We start from the raw sequence: 20,886 nt of genomic DNA on the forward strand, positions 1-20,886 counted from the left end.
GTTCACGATCTAGCTGAAGACACCAATACATGTGTAAGAATCTACAGCACACCCAAACGCATCCATGATGTCTCCACGTGATGGTTTTCGACAATGCATTTTTACGACATGTCGCAAATCGTAAAGCTACAAAGCACAATTTCAAAGCTCCATTATATACAGTCTGTTATTATCGTATATATGTGATTATGTGTATTTGTATTGCCATAACGTGACATTTGGTTTCTATACTTGTTACAGATCTAAAAATATTTAAAAAAAATCTATAGGAATTATACACGTCTATCCCATAATGACATGAAACATTACATACTAGTATTATATTTACTACTGTATAAACAGTAAAAATTACAAATATATATATATATTTTTCCCCACAAGCTTATTTTGTATCTAGCCTAAATCTTTTCAGGGGATCGCACACATATTTCCATATGCCCTTTTAAGTGTGCAGTAGATATTGTCCATTATTGGTATGGCAATGCACTTTATTGGAGTTTCATTGATGAATGTTAAAAAGAATTATATAATACCCAGAATCTATGTAGACAGAGACATATGTACATGTATGGGCGCATTCATGTTGATATTTCAAAGTCGTGGATGTTGTTTTGAAACTGCCATTGACAGATGAACATTCCTATAATAGAAAAAAATGTTTCGATAATGAATGTCAGTGAGTTGGAGTTCTTCAGGAGCACATGAGGGCAGCAACCACAACTGAAGAAAAGTATTCCTCCGCTGCTGGAAGCCTGTATATCAACTGTAACACTACATGACTGACAATCACATGAGCTTATTCATTATTTCATTGAGCAAATAAAACTACAAATACATTCACTTCACAACTTTATCTTTATTAATTTACTGGTTATTTTGTTGATGTCAAGACATTTTCAATCTCTCAAGCAATACAACTGCAGGCATTTTGAATCATCTACTTTACAAAAGTGTAATGCTGAAACCGGAGTGTGAGGGGAATCATCACTGTAATAAAGCAGATGTTCATATTCCATATTTATTTGCTGTATCCGAACAAGTGAAGCATGTTGTAAAATTGTCGTCAAACGCGTCAGAGGAAGCCTGACCAAACAGAGCACACCTGAGAACAAAATGACACAAGGGGCATGTCTTCATGAACCACTTGATTTGTCACTCTACAGTAGCGCTTTTTAAAACTCCTGCACAACAAAGCATTATCTTACAACACAGAACTGCTTCACATGCGGCTGTTTTAAATGTGCTGCCGGAGGACAAAGGAGGATTAAACAAATCAGTACTTTCAAAGATGTTTTATCGATAAACATTGATCCTGGTGAATTCTGTAGGTAACAACACCCCGTTTGAAGCAGAGAATTATGCACAGGGCGATTTATTTGAAAGCGCACACAATAATGGCTGATTTCTCAAACACAACTTATGGATAACCATTACTTCTCAACATGTCAGTATATTCCATTAGGCATCTTTGGCAGTAAATCTGTTACAGTGGTGAGGAGTGTTTAACCATCGAAGTGATGGGTTTGAAAGAGGGCATGAAAACGTGATGGCTCTCAAAATGTTGTGAACAGATGACCCCCTTCATGGACTCATTAATGTCCAAAACGTCTTTAAAGATGGGCTGCTGCAGTTTCTAATCACCTCTGACCCTGAAAATGATTTGAACAAAACTAAACGATTACGAAATATACACAAAGCCACCAAGAGTCTCCTTCCTAGAAATTACAAGTCCCTCTTCACCGTCACAGCCCAAGCAGCAACCGACCGCTACAATCCAGTAACTGTGCTTTTAAATTTCACCCACAATCCTAAAGTGGTTTGTGAAACCAATAGGTCAACAAAGGGGACACTATTTCATGACGTTATGTTACGAGTTGTCACAAATGGAGTTAACAGCTCTCATTTCGACCGGCAGCGCATGTTACTTGCGCTCTCTCGCTCTTTATATATATCTATATCAGGACTTTATCATTTATGTACACACCCCTACACAAAGTGCAGCTATATATATCACATCATTTACACATGTTTGTTTTAGTACATAGGGATTCACCTCAGTAACTGTAATTAACAATCTAAAGCGGTGTCTTCCTCCACTGACGAATGAAGTGACGGATTCAAAGACTTCTAGATGATGACGAGAGCTAAACAGCGTAATTTCACGCAAAAAAAACATCGCAACAATGACCTCAACCATCCAACAAAAACATTTCACCAGACTGTTTCAGTGGCGTACACTAGTCTACATCATGGCAAGACTTAAAACCAGAAAAGATCTTGAATAATTTTCTACAGTCTGAAAACTTGTGTATCAATAATGCGTCTAACAAGTTGTATGTATGTCAGTCATATAGAGTCACACACACACACACACACACACACAACAGAGATGAGCGCTGAAGCGTAAAAGGTTTGCGGAGGATAAAGGAAGCGTGACGAATCACACCTAAAACTACTTTCCTAACTCTACAAAGTGCTAGTGTACAGGCATCTGGACACTAGATTGTGCGTTAGTGTGTGCAAGAAGAAAGCCGGCCTCCTCATGCTATGGAGGACCGAACCTCAACCTGAAGAAAAACAATCAATGCCAAGAACACAAACACATCATATCATCTCCCATCGCAGCTACACGAGGCAATTTCACACGCTGGCAACTCCAGATGATGGTGAGGACAAACTGAAAGACTTTAAAACACAGAGAGACCACAATAACAGAAACGTTGTTCCAGAGGATTTCATTGGGACGTTGAGACAAAAGACCTACTATCAAAGAGAAGCGCTTTCTCTGCAGCTGAATTTTTGGGACAGTGTTGTGCTGCAATTTATAATGGGCACAGAACATGTCCTGTATCTATGTGGTACACCAGAATGTACATGAGAAATGGGATTTCTGGCAACACTAATTTGATTACAGCCTATGTCCCCAAACGTTTCAGGTTCTGGTTTGGACTGCAAGAACCAGCCTGGTGAGATCAACAAGAGAGACAGGATGAGCAAAGAGAGACACACAGATGTGAACACAGACCGACGTTAACCCAATAAAAACAACCATGCATAACACACACACACACACACACAGGACAAACCACAGTAAGAAAAGAAAATAGCAAGGCTAGCGCTAACACAATGGCAGTATGTGTTGTGGTTGGGTGATCTAGTCCCAAGTTTTCACACAATGGGGTGTTATATCATACAAAAAGACAGAACGCGCAAATAACCAATGGAAGAGTAGCTGGGAGTGAACACAGATTCACCTGTTGGCCGAAATGTAGCAGTCTGGGTACGCACAAAGTAAAAAAGTGCAACAGCAGCAGCATGAAAACACAAGGTCTCAGACTGAGTGATGCAGACTGGGCTCTAATGCCGGTGGAGGGGCTGATGTGATTTCAAGGATCTGCTTGCAGTAAATAAGTGTGCCAGGTAGATTGTTTACAGTGTGGCTCCAAACTACAATTAGCATGGAAACGCTTGTTTAAGTCAATGATGGTAACTCTAGCAGCTTACTAGGAGGAAAGGGAAGGACGACTAGTGGAGTTCATCACGGTTCGTGGAAAGATGTTCTGCAGGAAATTGGGGAAGAACATTCATGCGAGAACAACACAGTGAGCTTATTGAGCTGTTTGGATGGAAACTATTGAGACAAACGATGAATCTAACTTTAATAATTTACGGGCTGAATCAGGTTTGTACACTGACAGATACGGCCATTAAAAGGGTGTATATTGTGGAGCTGATAATGAATTACCCTTCATGTTAATGCTTCCACCTGTATTTTCACATAATTTGGAGCATAAACGCCACGTTTCAGAGAGAAAGATGAGCGTCTGTGTATGAAACAGTGAGCTGAACGCTGCAGGGTAACACGCAATGAACAACTACGCTTGACTGAATCTGATGTTAAACTGAGGATGCCGCCTATTAAAGACACATACTGCTAAGCTTCCGTTATGTGTGATCGTTTGAGTGTGTTTGTGTAATTCTGCCTGTCGTCGGGGAGAGCTTTCACAGTAATCCTGTCTGTGCATGTACGTGCTTGTGTGTATGTGGGCTTTTCATCTGTACAGCGACCGTGTGTGTGTGTGTTTTCTTTAACTGAGCATGACTACATAGACCAAAGTTACACCAACAAGTCTGGTTACCATCTACCGTTCACATTGTCTCTTCCTCTTTGCGAAGCCCCTCTCTTGGCCCACATTTCTCCCCTTCTTAACCCACGCAGGCCCCTCAGTGGCCCCTAGAGGCCCCACCTCCCTCCTCTCCAACGATTACTGGAGCTCCTTCATCCTGTTGAGAGCGGAGCCAGCCCTGAACCACTCGAGCTGCGTCTCATTGAAGGTGTGGTTGAGAGTGATGGACTCCTGGCTGCCATCGCTGTGGTTGATTACTGCCGTCAGAGCCTGGAGGTAGGACACAGGAGGCAAACAAGATCATGGGTCAATAATTGATCCAGTTTATCTTCAACGTAATGTTAAGAGACACTCAGCTGTCCTTTGGATCAATGGTTAATTTGGACAGACTATTCCTCACCTTGCCAGGAACAAGGGATTGCAGCCCAGTGATTGAAATCTTGTCATCAGGGCGGATTTTGTCGTAGTCCTGGGGGTCGGCAAAAGTCAGAGGCAGCAGGCCCTGCTTCTTCAGATTAGTCTCTGAGGAGGAAAAACAAATGGAAAAATGAGACGTAATGGCAAGACACTAACTCACTCTGTACTTCCATCAGGTAACCAGAGAAGGGCGCCTTGTCTGTCAGGAGTATCTGTTACACCGAAATACAAGGTCGTGGAGAATAAAGCTTGTGAGCATGCGTCTCTGGTTGTTATTGATCGGCTCAAGTTCTCATGATGAATTAGCTGTTCCACTGACACAGAATTCATGTGATTGGAAATCTTATTTGTCAAGACTAAATGATGTTGAAAGCTTTGCATATCGACATGCAAACTATCAACTACACGCAACCGCATTTATTTGAATGCGCTTCTGGTTCTGAGGAACTCTTTTCACACAAATGAAAGCAACACCGCTAAGATCACACAGGCTTTTGTCTACATCACCTACATGTAGCCTCCAGTAATAAACTGGCCCTAATGGACTGGAAGGATAACTTGAAGACTCTCTTAGACACTCCTTCCATTCTGGCAGACTGTAAACATGCAAGCTGAAATAATCCTCAGCTTGCTCTAGAACCCACCCATACAAGTTAAGAAACTGCTGCCTGTAACTGTCACCACTTCATCCTTTTTTTGACATTTGTGTGAAATTGTCATAATTCTTGAGTTATGGCCAAAAATGTGTTTTGTGAAACTTTGACCACTAAATTCTAATCAGTTGATTCTTGACTCAGAGTAGATGTTTGTGCCAGATTTACTGAAATTCCGTCCACAGAACTACCAGAAAACAAAGGCATAATACAAAATTCCACATTACTGCAGTGATGCAGATGATGTTCGCATGTTTTCTCTCTCTGTGCTCTGAAACCTACCGTGAATTCTGGCAAAGCTCTTGACGATAATGGCGCGTCCTCCGAGGTGCCGTGGCTCCAGGGCAGCGTGCTCCCTACTGGACCCTTCTCCATAGTTCTCATCTCCAACCACCACCCAGCTCACTCCATTGGCCTGGATTGTACAGTTAAACAAAGAAAACATGTTCACTGCTGACAGGGCGAGGACAGAGAAGACAAGTAAAGTCCCAAGGAGGAGATAGGTCGCTGGACAAAGTATGCAACACAAATGAGAATATAGCACAATCTACACTCAATAGTTTATTAGGTACACCTAGCTAAACCTACTGCAGTCTAATACAACAGTCCTGCAATAAATCCTGCGTTCATAGGTTAAAGGTTCAGTTCACAAACGGACACGTCCCATCTAACTCACCTTGTAGTGGCGGGCCACATCCGGCACACCTCCAAACTCTCCTGTCAGCAGGTTCTTGACCTTGTTGATGCCATCATTGTCAATGTTGACTGCACCAATCAGCATATTGTTGGAGATGTTGTCCAGGTGACCGCGGAATTTCAGCCAAGGCCCGGCAGCGCTGATGTGGTCAGTGGTGCACTTTCCCTTCACCTAGAGACAGGAAGTTAAGGAACAGATAATAAACAACAGCTATTAGACACAACAACATTTATATAATTCAGTGGAGTTTTAAAAAGCGTTGAAAAGGGAATGAAATATAATATCACTCTTTTAGCAAAGCAATTCAGACCTTTGTTAATTTATCGTTTTCATTATTACTTTAAAAAGGAAAATCATTTTTCTTACAGTCAGCAAATCCCAATAAAAAGGGCAGCTGGGACATATGTGGTATCAAATAAAATAGCAGGTGAAAAAGTAGATTCATATACAGTGCCACTGCCACAAGGACACGAGCCACAAGGACGGTTGCGATTAAGAAAAGAAACATGAATAAAAATATAATTCTGTATTTATGTGTGTGTCTGCCATCACTTGTTTTTTTTTTTATTATTAGAAAATCAAGCATGTTTGAATACTGTGGTAGTGTCTGAGACTCTTCACAATATGATGAAGTGTTTGAACTACTTTAACTTGTGGACGGGTTCTGGATGGCATTAACACTGATTCTGTGCTAACTTAAGGGTTTTAGTCTCGGATGAAAGAAATTTGTCTGAGACGGGCAAATTGTGGCAAAAGTCTTGTAATCTGCACTTTTCCACCACAACTTTCCTTCCATTTCACTGCTCACCTTGATGAGGACCCTCATGCCCTCCATGTCTTTTCCGTGCCACTTGTCGAAGGGCTCCAGAAGCTGCAGACGGTTGCTGGTGGGGCTCACGTTCACCTGAACAACATCAAATCAGGGTAAGATGTAAATGTTCTTCCAAGAATATTTTCATAAGATAGCAGGGCGAACAACTTCCAGATCAAACAGAATTTTATTTATACACCAAAATAAAAAAGTCTGTCTCGACAAACTGTCACATGACACCATTTCAATCAGAACCAGCCCTGATCATGCCGTTTCTTGGGCTGGTTTAAACTCTTATTGGCTTATGACAGAAGATGCTCAGCTCACTAAAAGTCTGTTTTAGTAGCGCTGTGCTGCCGTCCAGATTGTTGGGATCAGATACTGTATCTGTGTTTTTTTATAAATCAAAATCCCAAATACCATTACTGAGCTGCTCTCGGCGGGGGGGTACTGGTAGGTGTCCTGGCCCGGGTCGAAGTCTTTTGAGGGGAGCTCGTCACCGTTGGGGGCTTCCAGCTTGAACTTCTCTCCATTTGCAGCGGTCAGGTAGTCGGTCTCTGGGTTGAAGTCGAGGGTCCCGGCGATCGCCATGGCAGTGACAATCTATATTGAATTACAGAAAAGGCATATTTTGGGTGTGCAAATGTCAACGGCATCACAGGGAACCAAAATAAGAATTTCATCGTCAAGTCCTCCACACATCCACTCTGCTGTATGCATAAGCTAATATGAGTCTGTACATTGATGCCCATGTAATTATGAATGGCTGAGCTTGTTTTTTGCTCGGTGTTCAACCTTTAGTACTTCTTACCTCAGGGGAGGTGACAAAAGCATGAGTAGCTGGGTTAGCGTCATTCCTAGCAGTGAAGTTCCTGTTGTAGGACGTGACAATCGTATTCTTCTCTCCTTTTTTCACATCTTTCCTGAAGAAAGTCAAAACACAGAGCATGTTAGTCTGATGCATTGTGTCTAACCTAATTCACTCAGAGGAATTTTCCGTTTGATCTTCAGACTTTACTTTTGTGAGGTGAGCCACCAGTTTCATATCAGCTTACAAGATTAGAGGCCTCCTACTGACTGCAGTGTACATTACATGCAACAATATGAAAGTAATTTAGCCTCTGATTGATCCTACAAGAAAGTTTATCGAACATCCAAAATTGCAAGAGTTCTGATGAGCATTAATCTCTCTCTTTAGATTGACATTTCTTGTCTAAAGTTGTTTTTAAATGGCGCACTGGTAAGTATGAGCGGAAAGGTCACCAGAAACAGTATTCATATAAATATCACAGTACATTTAATAGAAATCCAGTCATGAACCAGTGTTGGTAAAGAGGAAATACTCCTGCAAAATGTCATGGCAATCTGGCCAGTGGTTGTATTGGAGATATTTTGGACCAAAGCATTGGTAGAAGAGACTTATCAACTGACATGACCCTGCTTACTAGTGGGGCACAATTAGCCAATTACAAATGACGTTCATACCTGTCCCACTGTCCAATGCAGGGTCCACACGCATTAGCGAGGACGATTCCACCAACATCACTCAGGATCTTGGACTGAAAGAAGGACAACATGAATTTGACAAAATACTTTCCTGTATCTTCAAACACACACAACTGTATAAATGTGTTATGAGAAAAAACTGGTGAAAAAAAATAAATACAGGAAACAAGCTGCCAAAATGCTATGGGTCACTGGTTCAATGTTGGGAAGATTCTGACTCACATATCCATCTCTCTCGATAGTGGCGCGGATCTGCTCAGAGCCAGGGGTGACCGTGAACTGGGCCTTGCACTTCAGACCTTTATCCAGAGCCTGTTTGGCCAGGGAGGCCGCCCTGCCCATGTCCTCGTAGCTTGAGTTGGTGCAGCTGCCGATGAGACCTGCAGGAGACAAGTTCAACGTTTGTAAGAGAAAAACTGAGAACAAGAAAACTAAAGTGAATGTGTACACAGTTACAGTGGCAGATTGGAAGAATTCATCTACATTTGTATATCATAGGAATGGGGAATAAGAGGAGAAGACACAAAAGACAAGCAAGTCTGTAATTACACATCTTAATCATCATAATCATATTTTAGTCAGTCATTCTGTAAATGACTGGAATAAAATTTTACTCAGCAGTACAGGCATGACAGGGCTGTAATGTGATCTGATCAACAACACAGTTCGCAGGAGCAAAAAAAAAGAAATATCCAATTTCTCGAGACAAATCATTAGAAACATGGACAATTGTAAGATAATACAGCCCTGTCAAAGAAATACTGACCAACTTTAACGTCCAGGGGCCAGCCGTTCTTCTTAGCTGTGGCTCCGATCTCAGACACCGGGTGAGCCAGATCAGGGGTGAACGGTCCGTTGATGTGGGGCTTCAACTGAGAGAGGAGAAGGGTTGTTCAATGGTTAATGCCGCAAGGTCATAATTTGAGTAAACGTGGGACATGTTTGCGTATGCTATCAATATTGTTTTCTAGATTTGGAAAAAAGAGGAACACTAAAAAGCACAACTAAGCTGCCTAAAGCAATGACACCATGAGTTAGTCTCACATGTAGTATGGTGGTAGGACTTAAATCCATTCAACATCCTGATTCTGGGTAGGTTTGCAGTGTATTCACTGTGGAAAAGTGACTAAAAGTATAATACTCAAATATACCTCACACATACTAAATATAGTGTGTCGTTGATGGATATTATTCTCCCACAATGCAATGCACAAACGAAGCTGGAAAATAATTAAATAAATTGTGGGAGGTGGTGAAAGACTTCTCCAGAAACTACTATACTATTGAAGCAGCACTATGCAATGACTATTAGTACGACAGTAAATCATTAGTATGTAGGATGGATTTGGACATGCCAACAATAATGTTGTACATGACTAATGTTTTGACTCACCTCGCTCAGGTTAATCTCAATGACTTGGTCGTATTCACAGCCGTTATCTGGGACCAAGTCCTCTTTGAAGTGATCAGCCACAGCGGAAATCTCTGAGAGGGCATGAAGAAGGGGACACAGTTGGGGGGTAAGACTCAGTGAATAAAGACTAAACAGAGAGAGAGAGACTAACAGTAGGAGACTGACCTCCACGGCCGGTTTTCTCCATGTACGTCTTCATGCGGTGGTTGTAGGGGAAAACGGACGTGGTGGCTCCAATCTCAGCACCCATGTTACAGATAGTGGCCATTCCTGAAAAAAATAGTGTCACTTTACCCTTTGGAGTAAAACATACTGCACAAAAGTCTGGAGACATTTACCATCTATTCAAGCAAGATATGATGTTAGTTTCAGCCGTCTCCTGTCTTTGACTTTCAGTTTTCAACACAAAGAATGTCTTCCACTAGTGTTTCAGGTCTTGTATTGCATCTCATCCTTACCAGTGCAGGAGATGGAGTCCACTCCAGGCCCATAATACTCCACAATGGCACCAGTTCCACCCTTCACAGTCAGGATGCCAGCCACCTTCAGGATGACATCCTTTGGAGAAGTCCATCCAGACAAGGATCCAGTCAGCTTCACTCCAATCACCTGAAGGAAAGAAATAAAGAAAAAAGGCACACAGGTTTAAACAAACAGATAGAAACGAACAGAAACATTCGTGGAGACATAAAGTGGTTGAGCACAGGGTTGAACCTGCTCATGAAATTCAAATTAAATTTACAAGATTTCCGGTGTCAAGAACTCACATTAGGACACTTGAGCTCCCAAGGGATTCCAGCCATGACGTCCACGGCATCAGCTCCACCCACTCCGATGCAGATGGACCCCAGGCCACCGCCATTGGGAGTGTGGGAGTCTGTCCCGATCAGCATCACTCCAGGATAAGCATAATTCTCCAGGATGATCTGTCCAAATAAAGGGGCATTCACAGTCAGCCACACATTTTACCCTCAACATTTACAATGTCTATATACTGCTATTTGAAATTGACTACTTTTCTGGAAGGACACTTTCATCATTCTGAAAGTGACAGTCAAACATCCTAGAGAAATACCAATATGCGTAACACATTTCCGAGTATTAGAAAAGCTATTTATAGCATCATTATTAAATCAGTGTATTGTACCTGATGGATGATGCCTGATCCGGGTTTCCAGAAGCCTACTCCATATTTGGCAGCAGCAGTGGCAAGAAAGTTGTACACTTCCTCGTTTACTTCCTGTGTTAAAGTGAAATGTGGAAGAGTTACATTCATATATGATCCTTGAGTATCCTTGATGGAACCATAAAATAATAATAAAATTGGCTGCATCCAACAGACAATTTGATCAAACTGTCACAAAATCAATTTCTTCATGATATTTCAGTTAACCAGCAGAAAGTAAACTAAAGCAAAGTAGATGTTTTATAACTTGTTAACACTGTTATTATGTTTGATGTAGCTTGATTGAGCACGCTAATTGAGGATTTTATTCCATTCTTTATTGTAAAACATATATTAATAAATTATCTGCTCACTTTAAACCCTAAGTTTTCACACAGCCCCCATTGTTGGCTCAAATTCATTAAAGTACCTTTCTCAATCAGTTAACTTGCAAGCTAGCTAACTCGCCACATGATACATTTCACATAGTATGTATTTGACAAATTAAAAGATTTATTTGGTAAATTAATGGAATATGTTTGTCTATGTATTGCTTACATCTGCATATGACATGTTAAATACATCCTGGATAGATAACCCCTGTATTTACGTTTTATTTGACGATTTCCTGTTTCTTTCCAAGAAAGGTTTACACCTCGACTCTTCCCAGAATTTTGCAACCCTACTTCTGATGACAATTTCAACTAATGCCTGTGCCATTACAATGTACAAAATATTACTGCATTCCTATGTCCTCACCTTGGCCCTCTGAAGGTCCTCAGGCCCACCGATCTGAGCCTCAATCAGATGATCACAGTGGATTGTGGAGGGAACCGCCACCTTGGGCAGCCCACTGCTGATGAACTGAAGCATTGCCATTTGAGCAGTAGCATCCTGCATAGCCACGCGGTCTGGACGCAGGCGCAGATAGGTGCGGCCGCGGCCGATATCCTGCCCCACTGGATCATCCAGGTGGCCGTACACAATCTTTTCTGACAGAGTGAGAGGCCTGCTGAGCCTGTTGGCATGGATTAATAGAAACATGCGGTAAAAATTGTGTTGTGCTGGACATGAATTGTAGATACTATAAGTCTTACTTGCAATATCTATACACATTTATTTTAAGTGTTCTTGCAGTGTCCTTCTATCTCATCTTTGACAAAAATCATGGAACACCAAAATAAACTCATCAGGACAGCAAACACTTGGGGGTCAACTGTTCATATATTAGTCATATAACAGTCACACAAAAGGCTTTTCCTAAGTGGTAAGCTCAGTGAGGGAGAAATACCAGGACATCTAAAGTTAGCTCCGTAGGCCACGCTGGCCCTCACAAGTCAACATTGTGGTTAACGCGAAGAGTAACTGTGCAGCTGTAATAAACACCAGCCACTCCTCATGAGCCAAACTGTAATCAACCAGGACTCTGTATGCTCATGTGTATTTCTGAGAAGGACAACTGCTGACCTCCTGCGCACAATGTTGATGTTCTCGTGCATCTTCTCATAGTTAATGCTGGAGCCGGGCTCAAAGCGGCTCATGGACACCTTGGCCTTGGCGTTGAAGGCTGCGGAGACATGCAAACGCCTCGCCCCGGTTCCAAGAGCGAGCTAGAACAGAGGAAACAGAAGACAGGTTTGAGAAATGACACCATAAACAATGTTTTACTGTGCCGTTAAAGACTAACACATTCAGTTTGTAGTTATAAAATAACTATAAAGAGGAAACAGAGGCAACTAAATTATGCAAGAATGGGACGACATGTGAGGATAGTTCAAACTTGGGAGCATTCTCCATAGCTGCCCCCTGTCCCTGGAACTCACTTCCCAAACACATCTGAGACCGCACCAACCCATGTTCAAATCTAAAATCAAAACGCACATTTATTATACAGTTATTTCTGTATCCTGCTGTACTTTATCTACACCAGCTGACAAAAACGCCCTGCTGGACTTTGTTAAAATCCTAGAACCAATTTCAAACACACAGTATGTCATGTAAATAACAGCCACATTGACTACATTTTAGCAACTTCAAGTGTGCAATGTCAAGCTTTATTAGACTGACTTAATCAGGACACTGTAAAGTTTTTGAGTGATTTGTATTAGTTGATGTAATTTGCCACTACCAGCAAAACACGTTATAATATTATTATTATACCCATGCCAATGATTGATAGTAGGCAATACATAAGAGATGCTATGCCCACTTACTATCCAACCCTCAGTGTTGACATTCAGTGGAGTCACTGTGCTCCGAAAGAACTGGGTGAAAGTTTATAGAGCTCATATTTCCAGGGGTAGAAAATGACCTGCTAGGCTGTTACTGACAGTCTCATACAGTAAACGGTTTACTACGCACTAAAGGTAACGGGCAAAGTAAATCAGACGAGCACAATCAACTACAAAAAAAGATCAGTGTAAATAAAGCAGCTGCAGTGGGAAATGCTGCTCAGAGATCCTCCTAATAGCGCCAGGAAATGTTAACTTTTGGTGGCCAGCAATGATTAGAAATAAACTAAATGTAGTCAGTCTGTATTTTTTAGGCATTTTATTTTGGGATGTCCTTTGCAATGTAAAGAACAGGGTTTTCTTAGATTAAGCCTAGATGAGGAGATTCTCCACCTCGTCAAACAACCTATATGTGTTGAAAACATTAACAAAGGTCTTTAAAGAAAAGGACTCTGACAATGCAAAGTGGCAACACCATAACACACGACTGGGCAGCAGGTTCAGCGTTTCAGACACTTATTGACAGAAACAGGCCACAGGTGCAAGTGGTTCATAAAGAAGCTGTTAGAATGCATAGTTTGTATATAATGTCAACTCAATGCAATAATATCCTATCGACCCAGATCCAAATAATAAACTAAACATGTGACGAAGGAGAAAGGTGAGACTGAGGACTGGGACTATGGCCTTTTACACATCGTCTATCGATTCTCCTCAAATGGAACAAAAATATACAACAGCTCTCTCACAGATGTTGGTTGAATGAGTTAATGACAAATCACAAACTCAGACAACTCAAGCACGCTCCTCTGGCAACCATTTTCGTCCTCTTTCTCCGTAACCTTGCGATCACCTTGCAAACACCAGAAGCACCGACAGCCCGTTTGAACCACTATTCATTTGATGTTGACCAAACCTGCCACTGCTATTACCAACTACACGATATAATATTGTTTGCTATGATGTGGTAAACAGTTTATAACTGTTAGAGTGGGTCGCTGTCGCGAGTCAAACGAGGACACCGTGACCTGTCTCGAGCGGCGGGGTGCGCGCGCTAGCCCACATTTACACGTCGTTCGTCAAACTTCAGCACCGGCGGGTTTACTACACGACACAACGTATCCGTTGTCACATATGTACTCGTTTGTAAAGGAATTTACAAACTCTGAAAGAGTAAATAAACGATTTCTTACCCGCAGCCTAGTGACAGTTAAGCAGTAAGACGCCATTTTGTTCACTGACAAAGATGAGTGTGTCGCCCTCATGTGACGTAACCGGCTTAAGGAGCCCGTTATTTTATCATTGGGTTAAAAAAATATATATATACATATATATAAATATATGTAGATATATATTTTTAAAAATTGTACAATGAAGCCAATGTTAATAAAATATTGTTAGTATCATTATTAATATAATAATATGTGTATTATATTATGTATTATAATATGTGATTAATATGATATGTGTATTATTCTTATAATTATAATTACTATTGTTGTTATTATTATTATTATTATTATTATTAGTAGTAGTAGTAGTAGTAGTAGTAGTAGTAGTAGTAGTACTAATAATAATAATAATAACAATGTTTGGCTATTATTCCATAAACATTGATGAGATATTAACACCAGTTGAATTCCCTCCCTTCCTACAGTCTTTCTCTGATCTTTCTATTAAGCTTCTTCTATGTGCTAGTATCCTGATAACATGAATAATATCTATATTTCATATCTAATCTTTTCCCACATGTATAGACGAGGCAGAAAAACAAGCCACTAGTCAAAACTAGGTATTTGAATTATGTGTCTTTATACTACTGAATTTAATTTCAGAGGAGGGTTTTGTCATTTTACCCCACTGCAGTCAGTTTCAGAATTTGCGTAGGCCTACAGAGTGTAGTATTGCTTCTTTTCTTCAGTAAAGTTATCAATACTTCTTCCACCACTGGAACTACACCATAGTTATAATATAATACAATTAATAGCATGATATCACATATAATATGATATATATTGATATCAATGTAACAAGTACCTTTTCATAGTTGAATGCAATATTAGACACTAATCGCATGAAAGCATAACATAGGCTGGAGGACACTACACTAAGCAAATGTGAAAATTTATTTGGGAATTGTTTAGGCCCCTTTTGTAAAAGCACACTTTGTACCATTGGCTCCATTGGTGTCATTTTCAACCCTATCATATTTAGATAATATTCTCTATTTCTAATCCATCACTCAATACTCAATGCAATCCCACTTTACCATCGACTTGTCCCTTTCACATTACACTTACATTCCACCTTAAATTACTGTTATCTGTTGTCTGTGCACTTTATTTTAACTTTAATTGTATATTAAATATGAATTAATTGCACTCTGTTTATTGTTAAATGTTTATTGTTAAATGTTATGCACCTCCCGCCAGGACAAAGCCCTTGTATGTGAAAACATACATGGCAATAAATGGTTCTGATTCTGATTCTGATTCTGATTCTGATGCACGTCTTATAATTTAACACTTTCATAACCCCACGGCATTGAGTGATAATAACACCATTTCCCACAAGCCCCTGGTAACAGCCAGGTCTCTTCAGCTGCTGAGTGGACGATGAGGCCCAATAATCTGTGGGTCCTCCTCCATCTCAGCCAATGGAGACTCTGTTGCTATCACCGCTTGTATTTTTAGCAAATTGTTCAGCACCGCAGAAAACTACAAATATCCCTCCGCCAATTAAACTAGGGCCTGCAAGGTAAACATGGAAACAAAACGGCCTCATTTTCTAATTTTTTTGCGTCTCTGTTTTTTGAGGAAGACTATGAATTCACATCTTGTCTAGGAAGGGGTGAGTGAGTGAAGTTATCTTTTTTATTGCATTGTTGTTGTTATTGTTGTTTTTGTCCACTGGTTATTCATAATATAGGTCCTGTGCATATAGATGACATTAATGGTCTGTTGAAAGGGGAACACAATGCATCAATGCCGTTTTGTGGAATAATAAAGCAGCAGCTACTATAATATGAAGAAAGTAGTCCCTGCCGTCACGGACGTGTGGGCGAGTCACCCTGTATAAATACGCCGGGTTGTCAAACAGTAAAGTTTCTCTGGACCCTCCATGTAAACTGTCAGCTGGAGACAAACTGTGAAACCCCGTGGCCATTTGAGATTTGGGGCGGCAGTTATCCAACTACTACAAGGTGAAATATATCTGGTGGTCAGCATCCGAATCAACGACACACCCGCCTTGAAATCCGAGACAACACAAGGGAATTACACACAGAAACGCAGGAGTACAAGTCAAGCTAGCGCATCAGTGACGGTGGGTGAGTGATTACATGTCAGCCGGTGCATGAAACGGGTACATTTGATTTAAAATGCACGGCATTATTACAAATACACAAGGCGTGTTCGTTGTCAGCAGCATGTTGCTGAGTGTTGGTGTCTTCTTGCTTGGCAAAACGCTCTTGACTCAAATGAATGACTGCACTGGTGTCAGCCATTGATTGAAGGCTCCGCTTTTGTTTTTGTTTCAGTCCGTTATGTAGGTTATATTAGCCGGAGTGACCCTCTCGCGGTCTGTGCAGCTGTTATGGGTATTTTTCATTTGTATATCTTGTTTATGCCGAGGAGATGCTCTCGTTGCTCAGTGAGTACACACCGGTCGATATGATGCTCCCCCACTTAATTAGCCTTATCATTTAATTTACAGGCACAATTTGGCACGGCGGTGTCAGCTGAGCCAGTGTCCTTTCTGCTCATGTGCCTTTTGACTGACATATGGCAGTAAGCCCAGGTAGACCCTGATCCCTTATTATCCGAGCTCGTCATCACACATGCAGACCTGGGTGACTATTTCTCCAATCTCAACCCTCCCCTTTGCATATTTACCTCTATTGTTTGCCATCTGGTAGATGGCATTCCCCATTCAGTCTAAAAATACCAATCTGTTTAAAGTTCTATTGGGAGCAAATTGAAGTGAGGGGTCTTTTTATTAACAAAAAAGGAAAGATCATGATGATATTGTGTGTGTGTGTGTGTGTGTGTGTGTGTGTGTGTGTGTGTGTGTGTGTGTGTGTGTGTGTGTGTGTGTGTGTGTGTGTGTGTGTGTGTGTGGACCGACCGACCGTTCAGTCAGGTTCTATATGTTGTGCTTAACCCTCACTTCTATTCTTTCTTAAGGCCCTTTTGCTTTCATACATCTGCTGTGTATCTATTGCACATTAGCTTGTGCTACTTGTAAGCTCACTGTAGATGTGCTTCAGGCAGTGGATGCTTTGCAGCGCCCAGTGCCACACATCTGCAGCTCTGATAATGAGTCGATGTAAACAAAAATAGCACGATAGATCCTGCTGTTGCGCTGAACCCGCAACAACAGGCTTGTAAAAAAAGAAATGTTTTAAATGAATCTAGCTACTCCAAGCTGTGTCCCAAATCTGCAGGTGGAGAATACAAACATGAGAACAGCAGAGGGGATTTATGATTTATGAACATGAGCGATTTGGATGTTTTTCTTTTTAAATTGAAATTTCAGGCTGCGGTTCGTGATTTAGAGCATTGATTGCACTCCCAAAGCAGCACACGTGCACCTATTTACTGAGCTATTCCTTTAATGTCATTGGATGACATTGGCCATATTGTGCATCCTGCTGTTGTCTTTTTATAATGAGAAATGTAGCAGTAGGTAGCTTAGCCATGCGTGTGTGCACACAAGGTTGTTGTTGTTTTTCATGATGATGGCTGTTGCAGGTGATGGACTGGGGGGGTCTCTTGTGCTCAAAGACCCTTCTGCAGTCACTTCTACTCATTTTAAACTCAGGTGCTGGAGATGCATTTGCACCATAAATGACGCAAAATGGGGCCCTATTTATAGCCCATTCCAACCGACCCCCATCTTTGCTTTCAATGTCACCTTTTGCATGCGATGGGGGAAATGTAAATCTTGTCTTGAGCCGTCACTCCCACAGCTCTGCATCCAGCCTGTGCAGCTTTATTGGTAATAACATTAGAATTGTCTTTTAATCGGAGGCGTCTTCCTAATCTTAGCCACCGAAGCCCCATCTGGCAGGGGAAGTGAATGTGAGTGAATTGTTTGTGTGTGTGTGTGTGTGTGTGTGTGCGCGTGTGTATGTGGCTATGGGGGGAGGGGGTTATTGCACACACTGCATGGTGGGAAATGGTGTTCTGTGACGTCGACCAACTGCCCTGCCATTTTACACCTTTCTTTTGTGGGTCTTGTGGTTTGATTGTTTTAGTTTTGTCGGCGCGTAATCGTTCCTTCGGTGTGACTCTGCGTGGTGATGCATGCCCTCTGTGTGACTGTGTTAAAGTATTAAGCAGGAGGCACTCCGTGGGATCGGATTCAGATTATGAAGGATTTATGAAGCCCACAACACGGCATCTGTTGCATCCGTGGGTACATCTTGCAGTCGATGAAACCAAAATATTAACCATGTATACTTGCTGTGTGTTATTGACCAAGAATAGTGGTGATGTAAGTTCATTTGCTCACTCTTTAAAAAAACTCATGTACCATGTGTAGGCTTGGTAACTGATCCCCTCATCACACATTTAACAAATGTACAGTATTTTTGCTATCATGTCTTTACATTTTTTTTAAACTTTGTTCCTAAAGGCATTATGGTGAGCTGGATCTAGTTATGATGGCTTCAAAAGCACTTAACCACAAAGTTTGCCCTCACAGGTCAGCATAGAAAGTTCTCAATCCATAGTGTATTCTATAGCCGTAACGCTCTTACTGGTCTCATCCGTGCAGATGTGAATATTCCTTGCTTTCATCAGAGCAATGACCTATATGGAGGCTTGAGTGTGTCGTTCAAATAATTATGTAAATCAATGAAGTGTCCCACTTAACTAATACATTTCCCAAACCGCTCCACCAGGATCTCACAAGTTTCTTTTTATTGTGATTTAAAAAGTGCCTTCATTAGCAGCATTTCTTTACTGCAAGAAAGTTTGTGTGTTTTGTTGGTTTGTTTTTAAAACGACAGGAAAAAATGTAAATAGTTCACACAATGGGCAAATGGCACTTGATATGCAAGTTCTGGTATATTTTTGTGCTGTGTTCAGACAAAAACATAGCAGTGTCCTTCCCGCTTGGTTTTTGATCCATCTCCCTTCATCTGTCCTTAAATCTTCCTCCGGTTCTTTCCATGTAAAATGACAGCTTTCTTCTGTTTGTTTTTTCTTTTTCTTCACAGTTGGGACCTGACCACATTGTTGCATATTCGTGACGACAAAAGACAGCCTGCAACCGGCTGTCCCCGCCGTCAAGGTGCCTTTTTTTTTTTACCATGGTGACACTAAAAGAATCATACACTTTACAATAAGCCAGAGGAAAAGCTCCTTGTCACAGTTGCATTGCCTCACTTTCAGCGTCCTCTTGATCACTTTGCTCCCAGGACGGTGCTAACCTGGTGCAGCCATGCATCTGGAGGTGAAGGTCGCCCTCAACTTCATCGTGTCCTACCTGTACAACAAGCTGCCTCGGCGTCGAGCTGACCTGTTCGGCGAGGAGCTGGAGAGGATACTGATTTCTCGTTTTGAGGGTCACTGGTACCCCGAAGCGCCTCTCAGGGGCTCTGCCTTCCGCTGCATTCACCTGGGAGCCCCGAGGGACCCCGTGGTGGAGTTGGCCGCCAAGAGAAGTGGACTGGACACAGAGGAAGTGCGCGCAAATGTTCCCGCGGAGCTCAGCGTGTGGATTGACCCGTACGAGGTATCCTACCAGATTGGGGAGAAAGGGGCCGTGAAGGTTCTCTACCTGGAGGACCATCCGGGCCTCGGCTGCGACGGCGAGGAGGGCGTGATCGGAGAGGGTAACGGCGACGCCGAGGCGGAGGAGGCCAAGAGTCTGGGCTTTAACCCAGACGCTCAGGTGTTTGTGCCAATTGGAAGCCAGGCATCTCCTGCCCTCATGCCGTCGGTCTCTAGCTCACCCACACCGCTGTCGGCCCAGTCCTGCCCCGGGCTCTTCAGCTACCCGAGCTCCAGCACGCCCACCGACCCCGCCGCCCACTCCTCGAACACCTCTACCCCTTCCCCCCCCAGCGGCGGGCTGCCCTACCTCTCCGCCCAGCAGCCGCCCGCTGCTCTTCCCACTGCCCGTCCTCAGCCCATCACGTTCACCACCGCCAGCTTCGCCGCTACAAAATTTGGCTCGACCAAGATGAAGAAATGCAGCGGGGCCGGGTCGGCGGCGAGCGCCGGCGCCGCCATACCGCCTGCCCAGAGGAGGCTCACCCGCTCTCCCACCGCCATCTCGGCACCGGAGCTGCTCAAGCACAAGCCCCTGTCTCTCTCCTTGCACTCCCTCGGAGGTCCCATCGCCAGCCAGCTCTCCCCCAACGCCAAAGAGTTTGTCTACCCAGGATCCCCGGGCCCCCTTTACTTTGATGCTGACACCCAGCCCATGCAGCCGCTCGCCAGCCCATTCCAACCCCCCCACAGTCTCAACACCCATCCGTCCTTTGACCCATTCTCCAGCCCTCCCCCAGCCCCGAGTGTGGGCATCATTGGCAGCAACGGAGGAATCCCCTACATGGAGAAGCCGCCATTTGTCGAGGGTTTAGGAAGCTACAACCTGCAATATCCTAGCCAGTCCTTCCAGCCCGTTGTGCTGGCCAACTAAGCCTCATTTGTAACGATAACGGTTGTCGTTGGAGGAGGCGGGGTGGACAATGATGCTCCAGATCTTTTCAGTTTTCTAAGAAATTGTTACTAATACAAGTTTAGAACTACAAAGATTTAAAATACACCGTCCACTGAATAATTATTGTGATTGGTTTTGTTCCTCCATTACCCCCAACCCCACCCTGTAGTCCGTTGCTGTTACTCATCACG

General features: G+C 42.5%; 2 protein-coding genes across 3 annotated transcripts; one reads left to right on the forward strand and one right to left on the reverse strand.

The window, feature by feature from the left end:
• Positions 1–842: 842 nt before the first annotated feature.
• LOC306749880 (aconitate hydratase, mitochondrial-like) lies at positions 843–14,286 on the reverse strand (the record flags this gene model as incomplete). 2 transcript variants are annotated; one of them, XM_079233226.1, is made up of 18 exons in its annotated part: positions 843–4,397; positions 4,528–4,649; positions 5,480–5,612; positions 5,874–6,065; positions 6,703–6,798; positions 7,126–7,308; positions 7,517–7,628; positions 8,191–8,264; positions 8,434–8,591; positions 8,978–9,083; positions 9,605–9,696; positions 9,791–9,895; positions 10,084–10,234; positions 10,393–10,551; positions 10,773–10,865; positions 11,550–11,808; positions 12,258–12,400; positions 14,215–14,286. In XM_079233226.1, 18 exons carry the CDS (start codon positions 14,284–14,286, stop codon positions 4,266–4,268), a joined length of 2,382 nt encoding a protein of 793 aa, XP_079089352.1. In that variant the 3' UTR covers positions 843–4,265. The 2 variants fall into 2 exon arrangements, with proteins under 2 accessions (XP_079089352.1, XP_079089353.1); XM_079233227.1 differs by having other exon boundaries at positions 14,188–14,250.
• A 5,182-nt stretch (positions 14,287–19,468) lies between these two features.
• On the forward strand, positions 19,469–20,674 carry tob2 (transducer of ERBB2, 2; the record flags this gene model as incomplete). Its single annotated transcript, XM_079233791.1, has 1 exon — positions 19,469–20,674. One exon carries the CDS (start codon positions 19,469–19,471, stop codon positions 20,672–20,674), a length of 1,206 nt encoding a protein of 401 aa, XP_079089917.1.
• Between the last annotated feature and the right edge of the window lie 212 nt (positions 20,675–20,886).

This window comes from Taurulus bubalis (genome assembly GCF_910589615.1).
Source record: "Taurulus bubalis genome assembly, chromosome: 17".
In the NCBI taxonomy this organism is placed as follows: domain Eukaryota; kingdom Metazoa; phylum Chordata; class Actinopteri; order Perciformes; family Cottidae; genus Taurulus; species Taurulus bubalis.